General features: G+C 45.8%; 1 protein-coding gene across 1 annotated transcript in view; it reads left to right on the top strand.

The window, feature by feature from the left end:
- Positions 1-24,485, top strand: part of LOC111078240 (uncharacterized protein CG43867) — a 140,740-nt gene extending 116,255 nt beyond the window's left edge. The window contains 11 exon segments of the mRNA XM_022372815.2: positions 16,460-16,683; positions 16,685-16,792; positions 16,794-17,983; positions 18,818-19,284; positions 19,349-19,771; positions 19,836-20,118; positions 20,190-20,302; positions 20,376-20,585; positions 21,999-22,094; positions 22,366-22,707; positions 22,781-24,485. Coding sequence (XP_022228507.2) covers positions 16,460-16,683; positions 16,685-16,792; positions 16,794-17,983; positions 18,818-19,284; positions 19,349-19,771; positions 19,836-20,118; positions 20,190-20,302; positions 20,376-20,585; positions 21,999-22,094; positions 22,366-22,707; positions 22,781-24,103 — 4,779 coding nt within the window. The 3' untranslated portion in view covers positions 24,104-24,485.
- The last annotated feature ends 2,023 nt before the right edge of the window (positions 24,486-26,508 follow it).

Genomic DNA, 26,508 nt, shown 5'->3' with positions numbered 1-26,508 from the left:
AAGGATTTCTACATGTACATTAGCTTTGGCATATTAACGATGGTGAATAGAATATTCCAAAAATGTATTTATTAATATTAAATTTGGGTACTTAGGGTATCGAAACTTCCATACTCCACTACAGAATATGTAGTACCGCCGTAGCTAGTTCTGCCAGAGGTTTGCATGCAACATGAGTCTGGAAATACGGGCAAAGTTTGTATGGGAAAATGGGAAATGCACGGCCTTGCCGCCCCAATCGTCCAATCGTACTCGGGCCGCGGCTAAGGAAACAACAGAAATATGTCGAGTATTTTGCTCAGAGCTCAGAACAGTCCGTTGATAGTTGATTGACAATAAGCCACAAAAAAGTCTCACGATAAAATATCACTTGAAAATATTTGATCTAAAATACATATAGCAGAACATTCGCTCGGTTAATTTGCATTTCGATCAAAACGAAAACATTTTTCATTCAAAAACGCGTCGGTGGATTACCAAACGGGTTTCCAATTCTTTTTGTTGTTGTGTGTGTCCCAAAGATTCCATTCTGAGATATATTTGTGTGAATTTTTAAGATTCAGGAGGAGAAATAATAAATTCGGTAACTGAAACCGTAACCGAAACTAAAACTAAAACCAACCCTTCGCTGTCGTTGAGGATCAGCCAGCAGGCGCCTTGTCCTCCCACCCTGACGGCCCGCCTGGCCCGGAAACCGGTTTCTCCTCTCGCGAAATATTTGTAGTATTTCCTCGAAGTGGTCCCTCGAATGAATTGTCGAAATAGTCAGTCGGGCAAACCAACCCCCAACCCCGAGAACAGCAGTGAGAAACGGTGAAGTGGAAGTGGAAGCTAACCCCTGTATATGCCAGTGCCAGTGGCAATGAACCTTTTCGATCTTATTAGACTCTCTCCATTCAGTGTGTGATTCAGACAACAACAAAAAAAAAAAAACATAAAACTACGCGACTTACGGGATACGGGGAATACACATACATATGTATGTTTAATCCATCAAAAATGGCGAAAACAGCGACATTCGCAATGCAGCAGGGCCAGCGCACAAAATGCCCAAAATGTAGGTATACGGAATCGGGAATATAAAATAGAATATTATAAAATATAATATATACAGATATATATGGGCAGTTCCTATCTGGCGTTACGTTACATTCGTACGACAAAATGTTGAAAAAAATAGTCAAAAAGCTGAAATTTGGAAAAAAGATTATCCTTGTTGAATATAATTTGGTTAGACCTACATTCACCAGAAAAGTGGAAATAATCGAGCGTACGGCTTTGAAGATATAAGCCAAAGCTTACGGCTTTGAAGATATAAGCCAAAGTATGACCTAAAAGTGCGTTACATAAAACAGAAGTGGTTTTCGAGGTTGGGGTACAAAATGGCAAAACTCTGCGAATTGGATAGAGCTAGTTGTATAAAATTGTTTGTGGTAATAAATGAAGTATTGAGAGTTAATTTTCAAACTTATTAAATGTAACAACTTTTCCTCTTTTTTTGTTAAAAATCCGCGGAGTCATCTGGCGAACGTTACTGGCGTGACGTTACCGAATTCCGCGATTATAAAAGCCTAAAAATATACTGTTAGCCGAGGTTGGACCAACGTTCTGATAATGGTTTTAGGTAGTTTAATATGTTAGAAAGACTTTAAGGAGAAACTTTTATTAAGAATCATCTTCTTCCTAGGAGATAATAGTAAAAGAAAACATGTCTATAAAAATACCAGAAAATACCAAAAACGTGAAATTTTGCTAATTTTCATAGGTTTTAGGATGAAAGTTAATGAAATTATATGTCAATAAAGTAAATTAGTTACCATTCAATAAATTTAGAAAAAAATATCCGGAAAAAATTATATGGAAATCGGTTTTTATTGACTTTTTATGATTTTTGGCCTGGTGGACCTTTTGGCGGAACTGCCCATATGTACCTACGTGTTTTGTGGATTTGGAGAGGAATTTGTAATGTGATGGCTCTGTTTTTTTTACAACTCTTCAGAACTCTATCCAAACAAAAAGAAAAGAAAATCTACAATGAGCGAAAAAACTCACATTCGGATGGGAAACAAATTTGGAATTTGCTAATCTTTAACAACTAGTGATATTAATCTGCAATGCATTCAGCTCTCATTGTTTTAATTATTTCATCTGTTTTGGGTGAAGTACTTTTGCCTATGGGAAACCCTTCGCTGAATGTAGACTACAGATTGATTAGCTACTTATTACTTCTCTATGGTTTATCATTACATCTGATGCTCGTTCCAGACAATCAACTCTCGGGAATCCCATCAGAATGAGTTTTTTCTCTGCACTTCAGCCATTCGATTGGTGCGAGCTAAAACCCATATTCAGCTGCAAATACGACCAATGAATGGGCGATTAATTTGTGCTGCCCTTTCCCCATAATAAATGACATTTTTCCCTGCTGCTGAATTATTGTATCCATAAATTTTGGGTGGCTGCAACCATTAATAGAACCAAATCTACGCATCTGTCGCATTTGTCGCTGCTTTCATCTTGAGAAATCTTGTAAAATCTTTGAATCTAGAAAAGTCTCTTGCTCGAATAATGAACTGGAAACACGCTTCGAGAGCAATATACTTGGATTCTTTATGATGAATATCTACGAGTAGTGTCAGGCAGTCCTTTGCCCTCAGATGGGCACATCTCCATCTCCATTTTCATCTCCTCCTCTTGTCAGTGACTGCCTGCCTGCTGCTGCTGCTGTGGGCGCTACGTGTTCGGGGCCCCAGCTGTGAGCAGTCGTCGCGAATGCTTCATAAAAATCTAATATTTATGGAAGAGGAGCAATGTGGATGGAGCGAACGAAGCGAATGGAGCGGAGTAGCTAGGCGGCTGGGAGAGGGGAGGAGCCGAGTGTCAAGCGGTGGAAGAGCTAGAAAATGTTTTTAATTGCTTACAAGTTTCTCCATCTCTCACTCTTTTCTCCATTTCTTCTCTGTTGTCTCTGCTGTGTCTGAATGGTTCGCTGGCCAAGATTCTGTTGTCTTCACGCTTAATTGGTTCGACAATGGAGCAGGGAAAAGGTCACGTTAACGAGTTTTGATCGAAGACCAAAGTTTTGCCATCACCGCCCCCACACACCTTACCCTTGCCCCTTTCCCCTCTTTCCGACTCTTTACAATGACAGACAAAACGGACTTTGAGCAGCAGTTGGGAGGATGGGAGCAGGGAGCAGGGTAGAGAAAGGTAAAAGGAGACTTACACTTGGATGCACTTTTTGTCATTTTCCGAAGCAAGTTTTATTCTACGCTCCACCACCCACCACCCCCCGCCCCATCTGCCAGCAGTCTGCTGCTTGCAACAAAGCTTTTTCTCTAAATTAAACGCAAAAAAAAACACATGACAAGGAAAGCCGCAGATTGGAATACACTGCATAAAAATGTTAAAGATTCTGGGCAAATAAATAAAGGGTTCGTTTGGCCCAAGAAGAGGCCACGTACCGACTGGCTTTAGCTTTGTCTTTGTCTAGTGACGGAAAATGCATCTACATATATTAGACATTTTTCCTGGGCAAAGAAAATAAATAAATAAATAAAATAATAATAAAATAATTTCTGTTGAAGCTTGAAAAATATTGTCTGCATTTATGCGAAAGTTTTCAGCCAAATATTTGCAGAGCAAACAGGCAATAGTTGTGCTGCCTGGGGGCACTCGCCTGCTGTTGTAAGGGTATGCTGCAACAACAGCAACAACAAAGTGCAATATGAAGCGGTAATTTGGGGGGTTTGAGATTTGTGGGGTTTCCATAATTAAAGCTCGCTTCTGCTTCTGGCTACTGCTACTGGCTTCTGGTTCCTGGTTCCTGGTTCCTGGCCATTGGCAGCTGGCTAATGAATCGTGGAGAATGGAGAGCGAGGGCGGAGCGCAGCTACACCCATTGTTCCGAAGCTAGATCGGCGGAATGGGAAGCAAAGCTAGACACCCCGCCTCTCCCTCTCTGTTCCTCTCTGTCTGTCATTGCTCAACGCCAGTGGAGCGGAAAAACAACACCATTTACACCCCCCCTAAAAGAAATACTACTGAAAGAAGAACCAAACCCATTTCTTGATGTCACAAGCAGTTGGCACAGGCAGCAGTTCAGTTCCCCCTTTTCAGACGTCCAGACGTCGAGACTTTGGGCTACGGATTGGTGTGTAGGTGGGGTCAGGGGTGCTTGCCAGCAAAGAGAAAGCAAAATGAGGAAAGTTATTGAGCAGCGCGAAAATATCGCAGCGCATTTTACATTTTCCATTTTTTCTTTTTTCCCATTATTTTCACTGGCATCCCAGACACGACGGCGACGGCGGCCATCTGGAGAGTCCTGCTGCTGCTCGCGACAGCTCCTGGACATTGTTTGTCCTTTTCTGTGTGCAGAAAAAAGTGCTCGAGTGGCAGCCTCTCGACAATGTGGCAAAGATGCTTGAGCTGCTGCACAGAGCGAGTGGAGTGCCGAGTGGAGTGGAGTGGAGTGCTGCAGCTGAAGATCTGCTTGCAGTCGGAGTTGGGCCCCAGTAGACGCCATCCAGCGTCTTCCCCATTAAAGAGAGTCCGTCGCTCCCAAGGAAATGCATACAAAGGCGCAGAAGAGTGGAGGCTTCAACATCAATCCAATCAGTCCGCTAAGCTACTGCTAATGAAATGGAAATGTCTCTGTGTTCTTTCTACAGAAAGTCAGTGCCAAAATGCAGCAAAGTGTCAGAAAAAACTATGAAAAACATTACCAAAATTCTGCTGCTGCATTTCACGGGGATCGCCAGGGAACCAAGGAAAATATCCCCTCAATATTGAGCGCGAATCAAAGGTGGCATCTACTCCGATCTCAGCTCAACATCAGGCATTCTCCTTCAGGCTCACAGCCCACAACTTTCATTCTGATTGAGTCAGCAAGAGGGAAGAGCTGCTACTGCTTTTCATATTCCCAGTGCAGCCTAAGTCCTACAGGACCATTACAGACACCCCAGAAAGGGGCCAGAAAGGAGCTAGAAAGGAGCCAGAAAGGCTATGAATATACGACTATGCGTAGGTTGAGCGATGAACGAGGACGAGGACGAGGCCAGGCACAAACTTTTATCAAAAGCGGCTAAACTTTTGTTTTAGTTTATTGTCTGGCAGATGGCGGGGGAAAAACTTTGTTTCCACTTTTTTTCTCTCCTCTTTTTGTTTTTCTAGAAAACTGATTAGGTTAAGCCGCCCAGAAAGGGTGATGCAGGGGGACAGGGAGAAAGGTTTAACATGGTAATTTTATGGGGGGGGGGACGGAGGATACAGGAGGAACAGAGGATACATCAAACGGTGTCTGCATTATAACTCAGTTGGCCATTAGGCACCCAAAGGACAGAGAGAGAGAGAGATGAATGGGAGGGTCCCTTCGATCCCCATTAGGAACTAAATGGATATCATATATAACCTGTGGGAATAATGCATAAGTAATGGAGCCAGGAGATATATACGAGTGGTATGCCTTAAAGCGGAACTTCACTTAAAAGATACTTCAATGGAGAGAATGGGGAGGGGCGTGTGGCGTTTGGCAAGCAGGCATCAAACGAAGGACGAGCGAGTGCCACTTGTAATTAAAAGCAAGCACAGACATCGTCCGTGCAGCATTTTGCTGTAATTGTTGCCGCATCACGGAACAGTAGAGCGGATGGATGGATGGATGCAGCAGGATGCTGCAGGATGATGAAGCTGCCATCTGTGCCACGTTCCACGTGCCATCCTGCCGGATAATGCAAAACATGCACAATTTTTCAATTTCAAAGCTGCCAAAACATGCTGCAAATATTGACACTGAGTGTAATGGGAAAATCATGCACAGCAACGTGGGAGAACCCCAGGAAAACGAGTAGGGGCGGCCAGGAAGAGCATTATCCCCTGGGATGGATGAAGCGCGTGGACAGAAATCTAATCCACGGAACTACCGAAAGGGATCAAAGGAGGATGGTGCCCAGGACCAGCTGGCAGAAGGAAAGATTGGCATATAATTGAGCAATTAAATTATTGAAAACTATTGGGAACAGATAGACTGTTAAAGAGAAGGACATGCAGGACTCCAGAAGGAAGGTATCTCCTGCAATAAAGATGTTTCCAATGATGGGAAAATGTAAAGAAATCTAAAATGAACTAAAGCTTAACCTTGGAACCCTCGAACGTTAAATGAAAGATGCATTCCCTGCCAATGGAATATTCAGATAAACTTCACATAAATCAAACAGAATGAACCTCTCATTTCAATTGGGAATACCAAAGTAGGAGCAACAGAATTTAGAACTTTCCTATAAGCAAACTCGTACGAATACTGGGAGAGAGGGGAGAGAAAAAATCAACGTCTCAGTAGAATATTGGCTGCTAAAAGTTCTCCTGGAATCAATAGTAAATTTTCAGAGTTTTAATCCATGTGTTTCCCTGCATGAGGAATATTCCAGCAAAGGTTAAAAATTAGTCTTGGAGAGTTCTTCAGCCTCTTCCACAAAGCGCACCTCAGAGCTGAACTTATTTTCGCATTAAATGTTGCATATAAAATCAGTTGGAACTTTGGAATATTTAAATCTGAAGAATATAATCTGTATATATGTTGAATTTTGGGCTTACCATTTCCGAATCAATTTTGTCAGTCTGCTGCCTTTATGCCGACTTCTGTTGTGGATGTGTGTGCATCGATGGCTGGAAATAAAGATATGCCGTTCTGCAGTTAAAGATATCTGCCCCAACTCCAGAGAACTGGAGGGGATGGCTATGGGGCATGCCCGATAAGTAGCAGTTCCCCTCAGACTAGACGACGCGCGTGCCGCTTTTGTGGGGATGGGGCATGGGGCATGGGGATGGTCTTCTCTTATGTATGTTGGGGCGGGGGCGATGTCTTCTGGCTACAATGTTTTATGGAGTGTTTTCTTGAGTGGTTCTGCTGCTGCTGCTGCTGCTTCAGATGCTGCCACTTCTGTTTGCTGCTGCTGCTGCCTCTGCTGCTGGTTCAAGCGGCTGCCGGCTTTGTTGACTATAAATAACAATGGAATCATGACTTCAAATTAAACGTCGTGCAACGTTGGAAAATACACACACACCACAGAGGGACAGAGTGCCAGCGAGTGCGGGGCAGGGGCAAGGAAGCTGTTTGCTCTCCCTCTCTATCTCTCTCTCTCTCTGGAATAAGTCAAAGAAACACCCAAGAAACGCAAATAATACACATACAGCTGTGTTCACTGAAATAGCAGTGCCGCATCACACTTTTTTCAAAACTCTTTTTGAGATATTTCTAGTCTTTCAATTTGAACAAGTGATACCTTTACGGAAAGCCTGGAATGTTAGCATTAGAAACTTGAAGAAACCCCATTACATTTGCATTCTATCTTCTTGTTATTTATGACTTTAGACAACTACCCATGATATCTGCTGTTCAATGAAATAGTAGTGCTGGGTTAAATTAATTTTTAAAAATTAAAAAACAAAGCAAATTTATTTAAATAAGTCACCACCCGTAAGCTCAATTCGGTTATTGAATAATTTGATGAAAGAAAGTTTTGGACATAGCGGTACTTTTGATTTTGAAGCTTTGAAGAAATCATTGCTCCTTCCAGAAGAGGAGACCTAAGAGTTAGGCTAAAAACTAAAGGCAGGAGGTATAATGGGATTGAAAATTAAGTTGTATGCACTCCCACTATTGTATTTAACCCAATTAACTAAAAGAAGTAGACTGGAAATTGATTTTGTATGCGAAAAACTAATTTTTTAGAGGGTGGTCGCGATGGTCAACGGCAAGACCATGCCTTCAATATCCTCAAAAATTATGAAAAAAATGTTTAATCGCTCTGTCAGTGATGTGACAGTTCGTAAACGGTTGATTACACATTATTTGAATGCAAGAAGTCCCAGAAAGTTCCGCGTTTGGGTCTGAGAGTACATGGGTACACGACTTCAGTTTGGAAAAACGCATGTGGAATGGCCTGTGTCACAGTGACAAAAATACTTTTTACCGATGATAGTAAAGTTGTTTTATTTGGTAAGATAGACTCAAAAGAATATGTTTGGCATTCACAGAAATCCGATTACCACCTAAAATCATGAAAAATATAGCATTGGGCATGCTATGCTGAGCCTTATGGGGCCCAGCTCATATAAGCTAGTACTTTCTGGCCTGGCGTTTGAGTATAGTATGGTTTTGAGCGAAGCTGTGTATGTAGGCATACTTTAGAATACATAACATTCATATTACAGTTGAAAAATTCCTGCTAAAAGGATATTTTAACCGGATAATGACTTGAAACACTCAAAAAAGCTCGCTAGGAATTGATTTTTATCGGAAAAGATCGACGTTTTGCCATGGCCAACTGTCCAACTGGATATTAATCTCATCGAAATCTTATGGGGAAATACCAAATACATTGTTGCAACTCCCAATCCGTCAACCAGACCAAAGTTTTAGCAAGTGGTTCAAGGATTCTTGGTTCAAATCCTATTGAGGCGTTGGCAAGAGATTAATGACCCATGTTCGCCGCCAGAAAGTTCGCAATGAAAACCAAATTGATTAAAAACTAAATATTAAAGCTCAAGAAACATGAAGAACATGAAATATATGTTTTTATTTCAGTTTCGTTGATTTTTTCAATATTCTAAAAAAAACACTGCTATTTCATTGAACAGCAAATTTGATGGGTATTCGGCTTATGTCATGTAAAACAAAAAGATGGAACTCAAATGTGTGGATATTTCTTCGGTTTTCTAATGCTAACAGTCCGTTTTATTTAAAAAGGTATCATTTGTTCAATTTGGATAGCTGGAAGTGCCTCAAAGAGTGTTTTGAAAGTGATGAGGTGCGGCACTGCTATTTCAGTGAACACAGCTGTATATATATACATTTATTTTCTCTGTGTATTTTTCTTCGTAGGGACGCCATTTGATATGAGTGCCGCCTGCCACAGAGCAGCAGCAGCAGCAGCGGAGGAAGTGCCCCATGGGGGCGTGGGGACTGCTTGTTTGATTTGCGGCACATTTTGAGTAATATTAACAAATTGTTTGAGCCAAGAATCAAATTTGTTGTAGATACAGCAGGGGGGGAACTAGTGGGGGAAAAACAGAGAGTGAGATGGATGGGGGGGATTGCATTATACATAGATACGCATTTTAGTTGCCCATTTTGTCTATATTTTTGTGATTTATTCAGCAAAGGTAGAAACTCATCTAAGGATCAAATATCCTAGAACGTTTATTCTTGATATTAAAAACATTCTGGCATCTGAATTATCCAGCATAATTGAAAGTTTCTTTTGATTTTCTGGATGTTTAATAGTTTTTAGATCCGTTCTGTAGCTATCCATCGTTTGGAGTTCATCTGGAATGTCAATGCCGAAATAAAGACTGACTCTGAGTCTCTAAAGGCTCAATCCCTTCCTCCAGGAAGCTACAATAAATAACATAGAGTCCAAGAAATATCTTTGAGAGATGTCCGCGAAGTGGGAGATAGAAAAGGAAACATTACAGAGAACTATCTCATACAACAGAGAGAGGATTACAGGTGTATGTTCCAGGAGTTTAACTAAAAATAAGGGCATCCCAACTAGTGTGCCCCATGTCTCCCCCTGGGTGTGGTAGTTGCCTTCATTATAAACAGATTAATTACACTAGTCAACACGATTTTTCCTCAAGGAACAAAACGAACTTTTTCTTAAAGATTTGGGGCTTAGAAATGGTTTGATGATATTTTTTTTTTTTTCTATGGCAGAACTTTTTTTTAAAGAATTTTTGAAAAATGGTATTTTTTTTTAAGCTTTTTTCAGAGGTAGCGCTTGTTTTTTTCACATAACTCTAGTATCTTAAGTCTGGTTGTAAAGAACTTTCGCTAGGAATTGATTTTTATCGGAAAAGATCGACGTTTTGCCATGGCCAACTGTCCAACTGGATATTAATCTCATCGAAATCTTATGGGGGAATACCAAATACATTGTTGCAACTGCCAATCCGTCAACCAGACCAAAGTTTTAGCAAGTGGTTCAAGGATTCTTGGTTCAAATCCTATTGAGGCGTTGGCAAGAGATTAATGACCCATGTTCGGCCGGTGTAAGTTCGCAATGAAAACCAAATTGATTAAAAACTAAATATTAAAGCTCAAGAAACATGAAGAACATGAAATATATGTTTTTATTTCAGTTTCGTTGATTTTTTCAATATTCTAAAAAAACACTGCTATTTCATTGAACAGCAAATTTGATGGGTATTCGGCTTATGTCATGTAAAACAAAAAGATGGAACTCAAATGTGTGGATATTTCTTCGGTTTTCTAATGCTAACAGTCCGTTTTATTTAAAAAGGTATAATTTGTTCAATTTGGATAGCTGGAAGTGCCTCAAAGAGTGTTTTGAAAGTGATGAGGTGCGGCACTGCTATTTCAGTGAACACAGCTGTATATATATACATTTATTTTCTCTGTGTATTTTTCTTCGTAGGGACGCCATTTGATATGAGTGCCCCCTGCCACAGAGCAGCAGCAGCAGCAGCGGAGGAAGTGCCCCATGGGGGCGTGGGACTGCTTGTTTGATTTGCGGCACATTTTGAGTAATATTAACAAATTGTTTGAGCCAAGAATCAAATTTGTTGTAGATACAGCAGGGGGGGAACTAGTGGGGGAAAAACAGAGAGTGAGATGGATGGGGGGGATTGCATTATACATAGATACGCATTTTAGTTGCCCATTTTGTCTATATTTTTGTGATTTATTCAGCAAAGGTAGAAACTCATCTAAGGATCAAATATCCTAGAACGTTTATTCTTGATATTAAAAACATTCTGGCATCTGAATTATCCAGCATAATTGAAAGTTTCTTTTGATTTTCTGGATGTTTAATAGTTTTTAGATCCGTTCTGTAGCTATCCATCGTTTGGAGTTCATCTGGAATGTCAATGCCGAAATAAAGACTGACTCTGAGTCTCTAAAGGCTCAATCCCTTCCTCCAGGAAGCTACAATAAATAACATAGAGTCCAAGAAATATCTTTGAGAGATGTCCGCGAAGTGGGAGATAGAAAAGGAAACATTACAGAGAACTATCTCATACAACAGAGAGAGGATTACAGGTGTATGTTCCAGGAGTTTAACTAAAAATAAGGGCATCCCAACTAGTGTGCCCCATGTCTCCCCCTGGGTGTGGTAGTTGCCTTCATTATAAACAGATTAATTACACTAGTCAACACGATTTTTCCTCAAGGAACAAAACGAACTTTTTCTTAAAGATTTGGGGCTTAGAAATGGTTTGATGATATTTTTTTTTTTTCTATGGCAGAACTTTTTTTTAAAGAATTTTTGAAAAATGGTATTTTTTTTTAAGCTTTTTTCAGAGGTAGCGCTTGTTTTTTCACATAACTTTAGATCTGGTTGTAAAGAACTTTGCTATTTTGAAAAGATAATTGAAACAGCTAGAAGTTGATGCCGAACACTTTGTGATTTCAGCTTACCGTCTGGGAATATAAACATTGAAATGCAAAAATGATGATTTTTGTGGGTATTTTTTACGAAATTTTGACTTTAAAAACTCAGAAAAGTCGAAAAAAATTATATCTTGTGTCCTCAATTTTTTAGTGTATAGGTGCGTTAATTTGGCGTCGTTTAAGGTATCGCTCATTAAAATCTATGGAGAGACTTTGGAGCTAAAATTCGTTAACCAAACCTAAAATATGGAAAAAATGAACAAAAAATACCTTTTTGAAGGCGGCGGGCCCAACTGCCAATTGGGAACAAAGGAACGCGATCAGGTACCAAATGTACAACCCTTGTTCGCCAAATTAACGCACCTATACACTAAAAAATTGAGACACAAGATATAATTTTTTTTCGACTTTTCTGAGTTTTTAAAGTCAAAATTTCGTAAAAAATACCCCACAAAAATCATCATTTTTGCATTTCAATGCTTTATATTTCCCAGACGGTAAGCTGAAATCACAAAGTGTTCGGCATCAACTTCTAGCTGTTTCAATTATCTTTTCAAAATAGCAAAGTTCTTTACAACCAGACGTAAGATACTAGAGTTATGTGAAAAAGACAAGCGCTACCTCTGAAAAAAGCTAAAAAAAAAAATACCAGACTTCAAAAATTCTTCAAAAAAAAGTTCTGCCATAGAAAAAAAACCATAATTCTTTAAAAAATTTTAAAGCCCCATATCTATCAGAAAAAGTCGGTTTGGATCCTTGAGGAAAAAAAAAGTTCGATTTTGTCGAGTAGTGTTATCCATCAGGGATGATGTGGGTGGCTGGGCACACGGGTAGATGGTTGCCACATGGAAAACCCTTTCAGATGCCAGCAACAACAAACAATTGAGTCATCCATACAGTGGCCGTGGTAGTGGCACCCATCCCTATCCCTCTCCACCACTCTCTCTTTCTCTCTCACTCTCTGTCTCTGTCTCTCTCTTTTGTGGTATATAAAAGCCAGAGACCGCCATAATGGCTCTGATGTCGTTAGTCATCTGCTAACCCTCCTGCCTTGGCAACCCTCCTACCATGGCAACCTCCTCTGGCAGCCCCCACTTAATTGCGTCTTCTCATTTAGTAATAAAAACGAGACCCAGACACAGACAAAGGGTGGAATGGGTGAAGGGTATGGAGAACGGGGTAGTATATGAGCGCGGAGTGCATTGAATAGTTTCGGGATTGGATAATATTTTGATCCCCAACATACCAGAGGGAGCCAATGGCCCACTGTCTCTCAGCCTCACCCTCGCTCGGTCGTTGGAAATTCAATTCAAATTTTATTCAAATGTTCGCTTACTCATTCATTCATCCATTCATTCATCTTTTTATCGCTTGGAATTTTCTTCTTTTATTGAGATTCTTTTAGCCATCCATGCAGCCCCATTCATCCCCATCTGCGTCGGGGAGCCCATAATCCGATTGTGCGTTGGGGCAAATTATTGTCGGGGATTCTTTTCTTTACTTTTGCTTTTTTTTTTGGAGATGGGACTTACGGAATATGTGAGATTTATGTTAAGTGGCAGACGGTCGCACTATCCTCGTGCCTCACTCATGACTGAGCGGTGGCTGGATGGATGCTGGGGGCGCCTCTGCGGTGTGGTGCCCGGGGTGCGGTGCAGCCAGCAATAAAAATGTCATTCTGCAATAAAATCGAATTTCTCTTTGTGTGTGTGGCAGGATGTGAAAATGGCAAGGGATAATAGAGGACCTTAGCAAAAATGTATGACGAATAATGCCCACGAATAGATACAGATCCAGATGGATGGATAGCTAAATATCTGAATTAAAAGTTAAACCAAATGATAAGCTCGTAGAAATATTTTAATTTCAATTTTGTTCTTTGTGCAAGAATTACTTGAGCAATTTAACTCATTTCATATTCAATTCAAAGAGTTCTCGCAAAGATAGAACTAGAGCCAGACCTAAGGCCAATTGTAGAGGCAGTGCCGACAGCCGACAGCTGACAGACACAAAGCCTTGGCAGCTGTTGGCCAAATTTGTATATGTATTTCTCTATATAAATATACACGATTACAGGCCACTCGAGCAGGGACATATACATACATTCATACATAGGTACATATACATTGAATATCCTGTAGCTTAATCAATTGCACATCTCTGGGCAGAATGGAGGATGGATGGAGTGTCCCCGAAACCAATCACAGATCACGGAATCCAATAAAGGAAATTGTTGGGGATTTGACTGCCTGCGACGGGGCTTACATGGAGCTGGGTATGGCGATGGAGATGGATTCAGAGGCAGCTGGGACACGGACGGATCCCGGAACAGGCTCGTTGTCTGGGAAACACATTTAGATAAAGTCACAGCTTAGTGTCGTCTCCATTCTCCTGCTGCTGCTCATGCTACTCCTCCTCCCTCTGGTGCTGCTCCTGCTTCCTTCCCTCTTCCTGCTGCTACTCTTCCTCCATCTGTGCTTCTTCTCTTTCTCCTTTCGTTGGTGTCTGCTTTCCAGCGATTCCGATTCCGATGCCGATTTGTTCTTTTGGCCAAGAAGTTTCTCGCACGCCTAAATGTCTTCTTGTGTGCTGCATTCGTGTGAATCCTGTTATGGCTGGAGTTGCATATGGAGGATGCACAGGATGCAACGGGCATTGCAGCTGAACTTTTCGCTGCTGCTGCGGCCATTAAAGAAGCCATTGGCACGGCCACTGGGCCCCTCCTTTTGCTTTGGCAGAAGTTTGGGCCAAAAGCTTAAGGCCTAGGCGCAGTCAGATTTTATGGCCCAACTCTACTCGCAAGAAACGTCTTCTCCGCTCTGCTTTCTCTCTCTGATTTCTCCCCTTCCTCTGCGATACTTTGCACTGATTTCTCCTGCTGCTCCGCCGCTTTATCTGTCTCTGATTTCTGCTGCCTCCCACTTTTGGGTGTCCAAAGTGCCCATGAAAGTGGATCCCTTGGCAGCAGCCCTAAATATGGATTGATTTCTCCTCCTCCACGCTGCCCCCTCCCCCGGGAAACAGCAGGACTATCCATAACTCATGTCCTGCCATGTACCTGTCTGTAGTCCGCGTATCTCTGCATCTCCATAGGGCATGGGCCATATCCTCGTGTCGGGACAGGCATAAACATGGCATTTTATATGCGTGGCAGCAGCAGCAGCAGGAGGCAGGAGTAGCATGCTCGGAGGTTGTTCTTTGTGGCGGTTTATCTATTTTTAACCGCATGCCACAAGCGGTGGCAAGGACCCCAACACAGCGAACAACAGGAACAGCAATTGACCCATTTTGTGGCCAGACACCCGATGCCGATGCCGATGCCCCAAATAATAATGCGATAGGTGCCGACAGGTCCTGGAGGACCGCAGGGACTGCCTCTGCCTCCATGGGCCTTCTAGCGCTTGTGTGCCCCATTCAGCGGCCACTTCTCCTTCTCCATCTCATTTCTCGTTTGTTTCCTCCAATTTCCCTCTGCTCCTGCTGCTGCTGTTGTTCTCCTCTGCTTAGTCTCTGGCTTTTATTTGAAAAAAAAGAAAGGAAAGGAAAGGCCTTCCTTCCGCTTTGATTCTTTGACCTTCTTCTCCTGCTCCTGCCCCCTGCTCTCATCTTGCTGCCTCCTTCGACTGCTTCTTCAGTGCTCTTCCATTGGTGCCCCATTCTGCTACATTTACTCCTCCACCTCCTTCTGCTGGCTTCCGGCTTTGTTTAGTTGTCAGTTTGGTTTCCTTTCGTGCCAAATGAAGTTATTTCTTTCCTGTCGCCTGCCCCACCCTGCTTCCCGCCATCCACTTTCGATCCTTGTGGCAGTTGCATTAGTTCCAAATTGTTGTGTAACCATAAAAACATTCGTCGGCAACCGGCTGCAGGGGAATCCCCGGAATGGCAATGGCAATGGGGAACGGGGAATGGCGTGTCTCGGTCTCATTGCGCGTCTCGGAGTGTTAAATGGTCGACCGTTTGGTCTGCATCGCAGTGGATTCTTAACGTTAATTACACAAGTTCTCTGGCCACACACACACACACTTGAGATCTGCAGCGCTCCTTCGTCGTAGCAGAGCATAAAAGGAGGAGGAGCCGTCCCCCCTATTGAACTCTTGGCTAACCCTTTTGCGGCTCCTTCTCCACTCCGTATCCCTTTATCCCCGCACATCTAATCCCACGACGGGGGTCATGTGTTACCATTAGACGCTGCCATTGGACACCCCGGGTGCCTGGGAGCCAGGGAGCAACTCGTCTTACCAGCCCAGCTGGTAAAGGAGCAGCCAAGCGACTTTGTCGTGGCTTTCGTGTGAATTTAATTTAATTTGGAAAAGTTTTTGCCCGTAAAACTTTTCCACAGTAAATGGAGACTGCACTGCACTGAGAAAAAAAAAACCAAGGAAACAAGAGAACTCTGCACATGAGTTTCGAGAAATGCAATTGAACTGCTTCAAGTTGCACTGCACTGTACATACAAATATTCGCGAATGTTTACAATGGGAATTGAAGCGCAATTAATATTAGTATGTAAGTAAGTTCTAGTTTACAAGCTGAAACCGCTCGAGAGCGTATGACTCATGGAACGTGAGAGCAAGCGCGTGCAAGTGCAAGCAAGCGCAAGCAAGCACGAACAAGCGCGATCAAGCACGAGTCAAGCGCGGGTCCACTCTCAGAGAGCGCTAACAGTGTGCTGTAACGGGGAGCAGCCGTTGGCTGTTAACGGAGTGCAATTACAGGCTGTTGCTCTGTTAGAGCTGCTGCCCTGAACAGAATGTAAGAAGAGATCTCTCACCGTTTGCAACGAGATGTGTAAGGAATGAAAACTTTTTTAAGTTAAGAAAATAGCAGAAATTTAGGTCTGCTAAAGGCTCTACGTACTTGTGGGAGTAATCATGTATCTACATATAGGAAACAGCAAAAGCTCCTAAAACAGGAAAGATATCTTTTATATTAATGCCTCTATCTTCCTTTTCTACTATGTAATCTATCTGTAAAGATTGCCCATTTCATTTCGTGTATCCAACTCTCACTCACCTTCTTTCTCGCTCTTTCTCTTTGTGTTTACAGGTGCGTGCCATGGAGCAGCGGCTGAGTGAGTGGCCCAAGCCTCCCGCACAGCCACATCCACACCCACAGCCGCAGCAGCAGCAGCAATCCCCCAATCACCAGCAACAGCAGCTGCAGCAGCAGACACCTACATCCGCGACAGCAGCAGCAGCAGGAGGAGGAGGAGCAGCAGCAGCCGCAGCAGCAGCACTAGCAGCAGCAGGAGTTCCAGGAGTCCCACCCCATCGAGGCTGAGCGGACCATCACCTCGTTGGAGATCCAGGTGGAGGAGCAGCGACAGTTGCGACTGCATAACGCCCGCCAGATCGAGGCGAAGGCGGCCAAGATCAAGGAGGGTGAACAATAAGCTGCGGGATCTCGAGGAGCAGAACCAGGTGCTGCGCGAGCAGAACGTCAAGTGCAACCAGCAGCTGGAGCTGCTGAAGAACCACATCGCGAACCAGTCGCAGCGGCACAGCATCGTTGGACCCGTGCGGAACAGTTTGAGCTTGGACGTACAGGACTTTGCCAGCGGATCGGCGGAGACGCGCAGGCGCAGCGAGAGCCTCGATCCCTCGCAGGAGATCATCAGTCGCCCGCTGACCAGCTCCTATCCGCACCACCAGCACCGGCGCAATCTCTCAATGGAGCCGCAGGAGCTCGAACGCAATCTGGTGGCGGCCGTCGACGGCCTCACCCTGGCCCCCCTCTCTAGCATCTCCAGCAAGGCGCCCTCGATGGGAGCAGTGGCCGGGGGGGGATCGCTGCCGCGTCCGGACAGCTCCGATACGGACACGGCCCACGACTATGCGGAGATATACACGCCCTCGGGCGAGAAGCTGCCCGCCTGGATGAAGAACAATCCCGCACTGATGGCCAGCGGCGGCAACAGCAGCACCACCACCACAACCACCAGCGACCTGGGCGTGCCCCGGCCCCCGACACCGCCGCTGCACCGCTTCCCCAGCTGGGAGGCCAAGATCTACCAGGTGGCCAACGATGGGTTGGCCGGCACGGGCACCAGCACCGCCGAGAGCACCGCCACCCACGAGCCAGATGCTGGCACCGCCACCGCCAACAATACCCTGTCGAACGGAAGGTCCCGCCACGGGACACACGGCCATGGCCATGGGGGACACGGACATGGACACAAGCATGGCACCGGCACCGGCACGGGCGGTGATGGCAATGGAACACTGGGCAGCACCGGCACACCGGGCACACCGCAGCCGCCAACGCGGCAGCAACAAACCGCCAGCGGCGGCTTCTGTGATATTTCGGTGCCCGTGTACGCAACGGTGAAGGGACGGGCCTCCCAGATCCGCTCGATGCCCTTCACCGGCGACTCGAGCGACGACTCCAGCGATGGGGAGGACCATGCCGTGATGCTCACCCACAATTCGCACAACTCCAGCAGCACGGACAACACGGAGACCTCCACCTCCGGCAGCGCTTCGAGCCCCTCCAAGAGCCTGAAGACCTCCTCGAGCCTTAGTCCCGCCAAGTGCAGTGGCTCCGAGAGCCCCAAGAATGTCAAGGCGCGTGGTATGTACCCAGAACTTGCGATAGCTCCCCCCCTCCCAACAGTAAACCCACCCTGCACCACCAGCCTTGAGCCACTCTGTTGCTGGTAGCCCCTAGCCACCCCCCCCCCCGCGTAGTACGTAGGTATCGTAGCCCCAGAGACGCACGGCACACAGCAGGAGGATATCCTGCAACTAACACACACACACACACACACAAACACAGTACCCAGCAATCCCTCAACGATCCCGATCCCGATCCCTGATCACATTCTTGCACTACCTGCAACCCTTTCCCAGTATTCTAGTGCTACCAAGTCCCTTTGGATGCCTTTTGGATGGTTCACTTCCGTTTCATTGCCGCATTCCGCATTCATTTTGATTTGTGTTTCATTTCCAGTTCAGTCTGAGTTCAATTTTTCCATAAATTCCGTTTTCAGTTTCAATTTCATTTTTCTATCTGTTCCAATTCCATTTATGTGCCTGTCACTGTGCCACTATCCACATCGTTTCTACTGTTAGTTATTCTTCCTATTTACCCTTTGTCGCCGCCCTTAGTTCAATTTCCTTTAACTCTCTTCCTTCTCCCACTTAATCTGATCCCAAATTCCCCTCCAAAAATGTTGCCTGTTCTTCTTACTACCAGATCCTTCTTCACTCCTCCTAGAACCTCCCCTCCTAGAACAAAATAAAACTAATTGAACAAAAACTAACAATTTGCGACAACTTTTGCCCATTTAAAACCATTTAAACCCATCAACCACCACTCAACCGATCCACCGATCCACTGATCCGCCCTGCCATCATGTAACCGACACTAACCCGCTCCATCCGCCACCCACGCACCGCACCACAGTCCATCTCCATCAGCCACGCACATCCACACAGCCACAGCCACAGCATCTGCACCTGCACCTGCACCAACCACTGCACCACCAACATCACCACACCACATTGCCCCACCAGGGGCTGACGCTGACGCTGTCGCCGACATTCCTGCCACTGGGCGCGGCAGGGCAGAGTACGCTGCCACGTGCCCACCAGGCTGCTGCGGCTACGGCTAAGGCTACGGCTACGGCTACGATGCGGCCACCAGTGCCACCGATCGTCTCGCCCCGTTGCATCGCCTCTGCATCCAGTACCCAGCACATGCGTGGCACAGTAATTTCAGATCTTTCCTTTGAATCAGGCCTCTCGGACGACTACGCCCTGCCCCCGGACGCCGTGTCGGAGTCCACCTGCATGGACGCCTCGATGCCGTCGCTGCTGATGCGCGCCTCCTATGTGGATTCGCCCAGCAAGAAGATTGAGTCCCTGGAGAAGGTAAGTCCATCCTGAGAATCCTCAGAGGAGCTCCTAGATCTAATCTGTGTCCCCTGCCCTTCAGATGGGTCACCTGGCCAAGCTGGGTGGCAAGCTGAAGACGTGGCGCAAGCGCTGGTTCGTCCTGAAGAACGGCTCCCTGAACTACTGGAAGAGCCAGCATGATGTGCAGCGTAAGCCGCAGGGGCAGATCCAGCTGGACGAGGCATGCCGCATCAATCGGGCGGAGGGAGCCTCCACCTTCGAGATAGACACCGGCAAGAAGGTCTACTACCTGACGGCCGACTCCCATGCCACCATGGACGACTGGATCCGCGTGCTGCAGAATGTGCAGCGTCGGAATGCCACCAAGCTGCTGCTCAGCCGCGACGACCAGAAGCCCACGGTCCAGGGCTGGGTGACCAAGGTGAAGAATGGCCATGCCAAGAAGTGCTGGTGCGTGCTGCTCGGCAAGATGTTCCTCTACTTCAAGGCGCCAGCGGAGACGGTGAGTTACCCGAGAGATTCCCACCACAGGGAATACTCACTCACTCCCTTTGTATCTGCTGCAGAATCCGCTCGGGCAGATCAACATGCGCGACGCACGCGTCGAGGAGGTGGAACACGTCTCGGACTCTGATTCGGAGGAGCGCGAGGATGCTGCCCAGGACCAGGCTCGGCTCACCGTTGCCATCTATCCGGCACACCAGGGACCCACCTACCTGATCCTGTCCGGCAAGCCGGAGCGCGACAATTGGCTCTACCACCTGACGGTGGTCTCTGGCGGCGGTCCCAGCGCTGGCACCCAGTACGAGCAGCTCGTACAGAAGCTCATGGAGACAGACGGAGATCCAAGTGAGGAACCAAACGCTCTCTCTCTCCAGCGAACGGCAGGCTCATTCACCCATTTGCTTGCTCCCTTGCAGATTGCGTTTTGTGGCGTCATCCGATATTGCTGCACACCAAAGACACCATCACGGCACCGCTCACGTCCATGCACACGGAGACCATGCAGCCGGAGGCCATTAAGCTGTTCAAGGTAAGCCTCAGACGATGGAAAGGGGGCAAGTCCGAACTGATGCCAAATGATACCATTCCCATTCGTTTTGCAGAGCATTCAGCTGTTCATGTCGGTGGCTGTGAACCAGCCGGGCATCGATTACCATGTGGTGCTGGCACAGAATGCACTGCAGCATTCGCTGGACATGCCCGAGCTGCAGACGGAGATGATCTGCATACTGATCAAGCAGACCTCCCGGCACATGGGCCAGAAGCTCAGTGTCGGCGTCCAGGTAAACAAGAAGCTGGGCAAGCAAACGCGCGTAAGTTTTTTTAGTTGCAAAGCTTCTTACATCCCCCCGCCACCACCCGGGCATCTCCCCACCAACCTCTGTATGTTTCACCCGTTAACCCCAATCCAACAAAAATAATGTTTAGTTGAATGAATAACCCGTACCCTACCCATAAAATAGTTGGTTTTTGATTTGATGTAGAGTGTTCTTCTTAACCCCCATCCTCCCACGAAATTCCCCTACTAACTTACAAAAACTTGCGCCTCCCGGCCCACGCCCCACCGAAAAGAAAAATTAGCACCATCTAGGCACCAGACTGGGTGAATTGTGAGGTACCAGCAAATGCCGAATGCCACCAGTCACATGCCACATCATGCTACCTACTATTGTTTGCTCCGCTTATCGATGAAACAGCAGAAAAAAGAGAGATATCTGTTGCACATATACTCTGAATAACTGAATAACACATACATACATACATACATATGTACAATGCCTAACAACTAACTTAAGTCTAAGCAGCATATCAATAGCATAGTAGAGCATGCCTAAATCTAATCACTCGTATTGTAGCCGTCTCTGAGATCATTTCCTAAGTTTCCTTTTCCAAGTTTTCGTTTTTGTAGCAGACAGACAATGAATTTCCCCCATAACTGTCATACATGCCATACATATGTACAACATCTATCTGTATATATATATATCACATATATATGTACACCTATATAGTGTATAGTATGTTAAACCAATCTGTATAAAGTATTTGCTGTAAATTGTACATACAAAGAAAACAAACATTAGAACCACAACAGATTCCATAGAACCAACACAGGCACAACCCACCACCTACAACAACAACATAAGCAACAACAACTAATACTACCAATGAATAATCCACCAACTCAATAAAAAAACCATCAACAAACAAATTAGAACATCAGCCAGCAGTACAGCAGTACGCATACATTTAACGCTCAGTGTTAATAGAGTTATTTCGCCATCTTTGTTTTTAGCGCTTTGAATGTCTCTCTCTCTCGCTCTCTTGCTCTTTCTCAATCTGTCTCTGTTTTTGCCTGGTTCATTCGTTCGTTATGCCGTTAAATGTTTGTTTGAAGCTTAAACGTTACACAACACTGAACAGTAAACACACACACACACAGATCAACAACACTGTTGAACACTGATTACATTGCTGATTGAGTAAACTGAAAATCAAAACAATCAAAACAAAAACAGAAAAACAACTGATGATTGATGATGGCTTCTCTTCCTTATTCTTATTCCTTATTTACTTTGAATTGCGAATTCGATTGATTGATTGATTGGTTGATGTGTGTCGTCGTCGTTTTGTGTGATCAAAAATCCAAAAATTGTTGAACCACGTTTCCCAACACTGCGTACCCACCGACCGATGACGACTCTTTTGACGAACACTTATTACAGCAACTACTGTTGTGCGCCACCCAAAGCCTGTTCACCTGTGATACCCAACAGGCGGGCAATGCCCATGCCAATGGCAGTTCGCCCACATCCATTCAGGTATGACGGGAAAATCTTTCGTCTCTCGCTTTTACGTTCTTTTGCCACTTATTGTTTTGTACACGTAAACGTACACGTACTCGTACAGTTGCGTTCGATTCCAGTAGTTCGATAACAGTAGATAACAAACAAAAAACACTCCTCTAACCCCCACAAATAAGACTAACCTTAACCTTGGGCCTTAACAATTAACTCGAACTCTAACCGAAACCGAAACCCATTCGGTATCTATCTGATATTGTATGCTGATCCATGTTTGTCGATCGATTAGGCACCCGTTGCCGCGCCCATCATTGACTGCAAGTCGAATCCGCCGGCGTACAGCTTCGTGCAGGGCTGGCAGCTGCTTGCCCTGGCCGTCTCCCTGTTTGTGCCCAAGTCCAGTCGCCTGCTGTGGTACTTGAAGCTGCATCTGTCGCGGAATGCGGACACCAAAACGGAGACGGGCAAGTATGCGGCCTACTGTGAGCGGGCCCTGGAGCGCACACTGAAGAACGGCGGCCGCGAGACGAAGCCCTCGCGCATGGAGGTGCTGTCCATTCTGCTGAAGAACCCATATCACCACTCCCTGCCCCATGCCATACCCGTGCACATGATGAACGCCACCTACCAGGTAAGGGATGCAAATCGGAGCATGTCGAGCTCACCTAAGTAACTCCACTCCCACGTCTGTTTGCTCCCTGCAGGTGGTTTCCTTTGACGGCTCTACGACCATCGAGGAGTTCCAGGCGACTCTCGCCCACGAGCTGGGCACCCGCGATGCCAGCAATGGCTTCTGCCTGTTCAGCGATGATCCCATCGAGAAGGATCTGGAGCACTATCTGGAGCCGCTGGCCAAGCTGTGTGACGTGATCAGCAAGTGGGAGACGGCGCTGCGGGAGAAGGGCTCTGGCAAGTTCGAGAACTCGCGCGTCATCCAGCTGAGCTACAAGAACCGGCTCTACTGGAAGCACACCATCAAGTGCGAGACGGACAAGGAGCGGCTGCTGCAGTGCTACCAGACGAATGCCCAGATCGTCCAGGGCCGCTTCCCCCTGTCCCGCGAACTGGCCCTGGAGCTGGCCTCGCTGATGTCGCAGATCGACATGGGCGACTACTCGCTGGAGAAGTCGCGCGACGTGGGCGTTGGCCTCAAGGGGCTCGACAAGTTCTATCCGTACCGCTATCGGGACGCCCTCGGGGCCGAGCAGCTGAAGGAGGTGCAGGAGCTGCTCATCTCCAAGTGGATGCTGCTCAAGGGCCGCTCCACGCTCGACTGCGTCCGCATCTACCTGACCTGCTGCCGCAAGTGGCCCTACTTCGGGGCCTGCCTCTTTCAGGCCAAGCCCCGCCAGAGCGAGACCTCGCACGTGGCCTGGCTGGCCGTCGCCGAGGATGCCCTGAACGTGCTGGAGTTGTCCACAATGGCGCCGGTGGCGCGCTATCCCTACAGCTCGGTGATGACTTTCGGCGGCTGCCAGGACGACTTCATGCTGGTCGTCTCCCACGACGACGGCACCCTGGCCGGCGGCTGCGAGCAGAAGCTGCTCTTTGCGATGAGCAAACCCAAGATCTTGGAGATTACCCTGCTCATAGCCGACTACATGAACGCCCTGGGCCACACGGTGCCCGGCACACCGCAGATGAATTCGCTGACGCGCAACGGATCACATCGCTCGCTGCGGACCTCGAATCGGCCTGCTCCCGGTGCTGGGAGCACTGTGGTTGCCTCAGGCCTTACCAGCATTGGCCTGGGCATTGGCACAGGCGGACCGGGCAGTGGCACTGGCTTCTCCACCAACGCCACCACCACGGCCCACAACACGCTCAACTCCCATGCCACGCACACTTTGAACTCCACCCACTCGCACACGATGAGCAGCTCGCATCACGCCACAACCGGCGGAGGTAGTCATCCTGGAACACTCAGCTCGGGCCACCATCATCACCAGCATCACCAGCAGCAGCAGCATCACCACCACCAGCCGGATATACTGAAGAGCACGCCCGACCATCAGCGGATCAAGTAGAGCATGGATCCTCCCGTATTGTACATAGGCGCCGGCATACGCATTCAAAAACCGGAAACATATACGACTAATCTACACGCCCACACATAAAGGGATACACACAACACACACACACATATATATATTTACGTAGAATAAGAGGAGCGTGGGATTCCACGCGATCCACTCCACAGGCACTACTCAGCACTGTTCTTTCCTAAACAACTAGCAACGGTACACGTACTCTAATCGTATGACTCGATTAATTATAGTCTCTCGAGTTTTTTTTTTTGATAGTCCTAAGAGCGTACCCCAAAAATACGAGCATGTAAGGTATCTGAAACAGAACACAAATTTTGAATCTCTTTTTCGTTAGTTTAGTTATTTTTTTTTGTTTTTGTTTTTGTTTCGTGGTTGTAGTTCCCTCAGATACAGATAAAGATAAAGATACATATATATATGTAGATATAGAGATACATATATAGTATGTGTGGTATATTCGAGTGTTCTTGCTCTTCGATGTGTAATGCTTTGTAATATGAGTCTCAATTGTCCCTCCATGCGCGATAACTGCCTTTTGAATTTATAGATGAGAAGAATAGAAGCCAGGAACAAGCCAAAACCAAAACAAAATAAGACCAGCATATAGCAAAAAGAAAAAAAAACACTAGCCTTAGCAACCAAAACCAAACCAAAGCAAAACAACAAAAAGAGAGATATTTTGTAAAGAGTTTTTCGAGCCAGATACAGAAAGTAGAAGAACATCTCCATCGATTACACTCGTATTAATTAATAGGTACTATGGTTTCCGCTTTGGGCGAGATTCAGGCAGCAGATTCAGCACTTTTATAGATACCTCAACTCACCACCCACCCAGCCCTCTAGATCATGCTAAATTTGTGTTGTTTTTAAAACGATTTTTAGCCCCCCCACTCTTTGGTGTCACAGAGCTTCTGTAGAGCACAGGTTTTAGGGCATTGATATATTGATATACAGAGCATACAAAATATACAGAAGCGATTGAAGATGGGGATTGGGGCACTCATAGAGAGACCTACTCGAGCATGGAATAGCATCGCTGATCCTTAGTTATCTGTTGGCTTTCGTTAAACTCACACACTTACATGCGCATATATAAAGATATATACAATATGGACACGTATATATATATACATATATAGAGGTGGTATACATGTATTCGGAATCGATATTTAACAAAATTATACACAAGCAAAAACTAATTATACAGAAGATTGATTATACATATAAACAGAGACAAACAGATGTATGTATGTATGCATGTATGTAAATGGCAAGCTGCGCCTTTTTTTCCTAATTGTAAAGATTTTATATAACCACATTTATGCGAGTACGAGCTATGTATGGAAAAGGGTGGGAGGGTAGCCCAACCCTAAGACCGGAACGAACCGAAACACCATTCTCATTGGTAAGCAGAATCAAACGTAGAAACGTATAATGTATAAAACTACATAGGCAAATGTATCACACACATCACTCGAACGAAACGAAATATATAAGTTTATATATATATAAAGGGAAATTAATAATTAAAACTAAACCAAACATCTGCCATGAGCATTTTCTGGGTGGGGATGCAATGGGGTACAATCAAATGGCGGGTATGTGTGTATTTTTTTTTAAACAATGTAAATTGATTTATTTGCCTTAATTTAGTAACTATATAAATTGCCTAAAACTTGTATCATTTCACTTTCTGTGCTTCCTTTTGTTTGCTTATTGCTTAGCTCCTAGTCGCAGTCGATTGGGTTCCCTAGGCACACTATCGTCATAGGCTGTTCCACATTTATATACGTACAAATTCGCACACACACACATACACTTAAAGTATTATAATTTCGCAGGGCTAAAACTTGCGGCTCACAAGACGGAGGCGGTGCTCATATCCAGCCGGAAAGCGGTCGAGACAGCCAGAGTGCAGGTCGGGCGGACGACGATCCAGTCCCAGAGGTCGATCAAATAACTGGGTGTCCACATCGATACGAGGCTGTCCTTCAAGGAGCACCTGGAGTATGCCCACAGGAAGGCCAGCGGGACCGCAGGATCGCTTGCTATGATACTATGATACTGCTGAACTCCAGAGGCCCAAAGCAGGCAACGAGGAAGTCGCTGACGAGCGTCGTGACGTCGCAAATCCTCTACGCCGCGCCAGTGTGGTCAGAGGCCGCGAAGGTGAGAAGCTATATGCGAGGTCTGGAGGCAACATATAGGCTTTGCGCCATTAGGATCGCGTGCTCGTTCCGGACCATCTCGGACGAAGCAGCGCTGGTCATCGCCGGGCAAATTCCTCTCGGGGAGCTTATCCGGAGAGGAAGGAGATGTTCGACGCCACGCAGGACAGTGAAGCGGCTCACTCAAAGCAAAGTGAGGTATCGCAAGTGCAAAGG

Source organism: Drosophila obscura, unplaced genomic scaffold (assembly GCF_018151105.1).
Source record: "Drosophila obscura isolate BZ-5 IFL unplaced genomic scaffold, ASM1815110v1 contig_29, whole genome shotgun sequence".
Classification (NCBI taxonomy): domain Eukaryota; kingdom Metazoa; phylum Arthropoda; class Insecta; order Diptera; family Drosophilidae; genus Drosophila; species Drosophila obscura.
The sequence above is the reverse complement of the archived record's forward strand: the minus strand, read 5'-3'. Positions and strand labels throughout refer to the sequence as shown.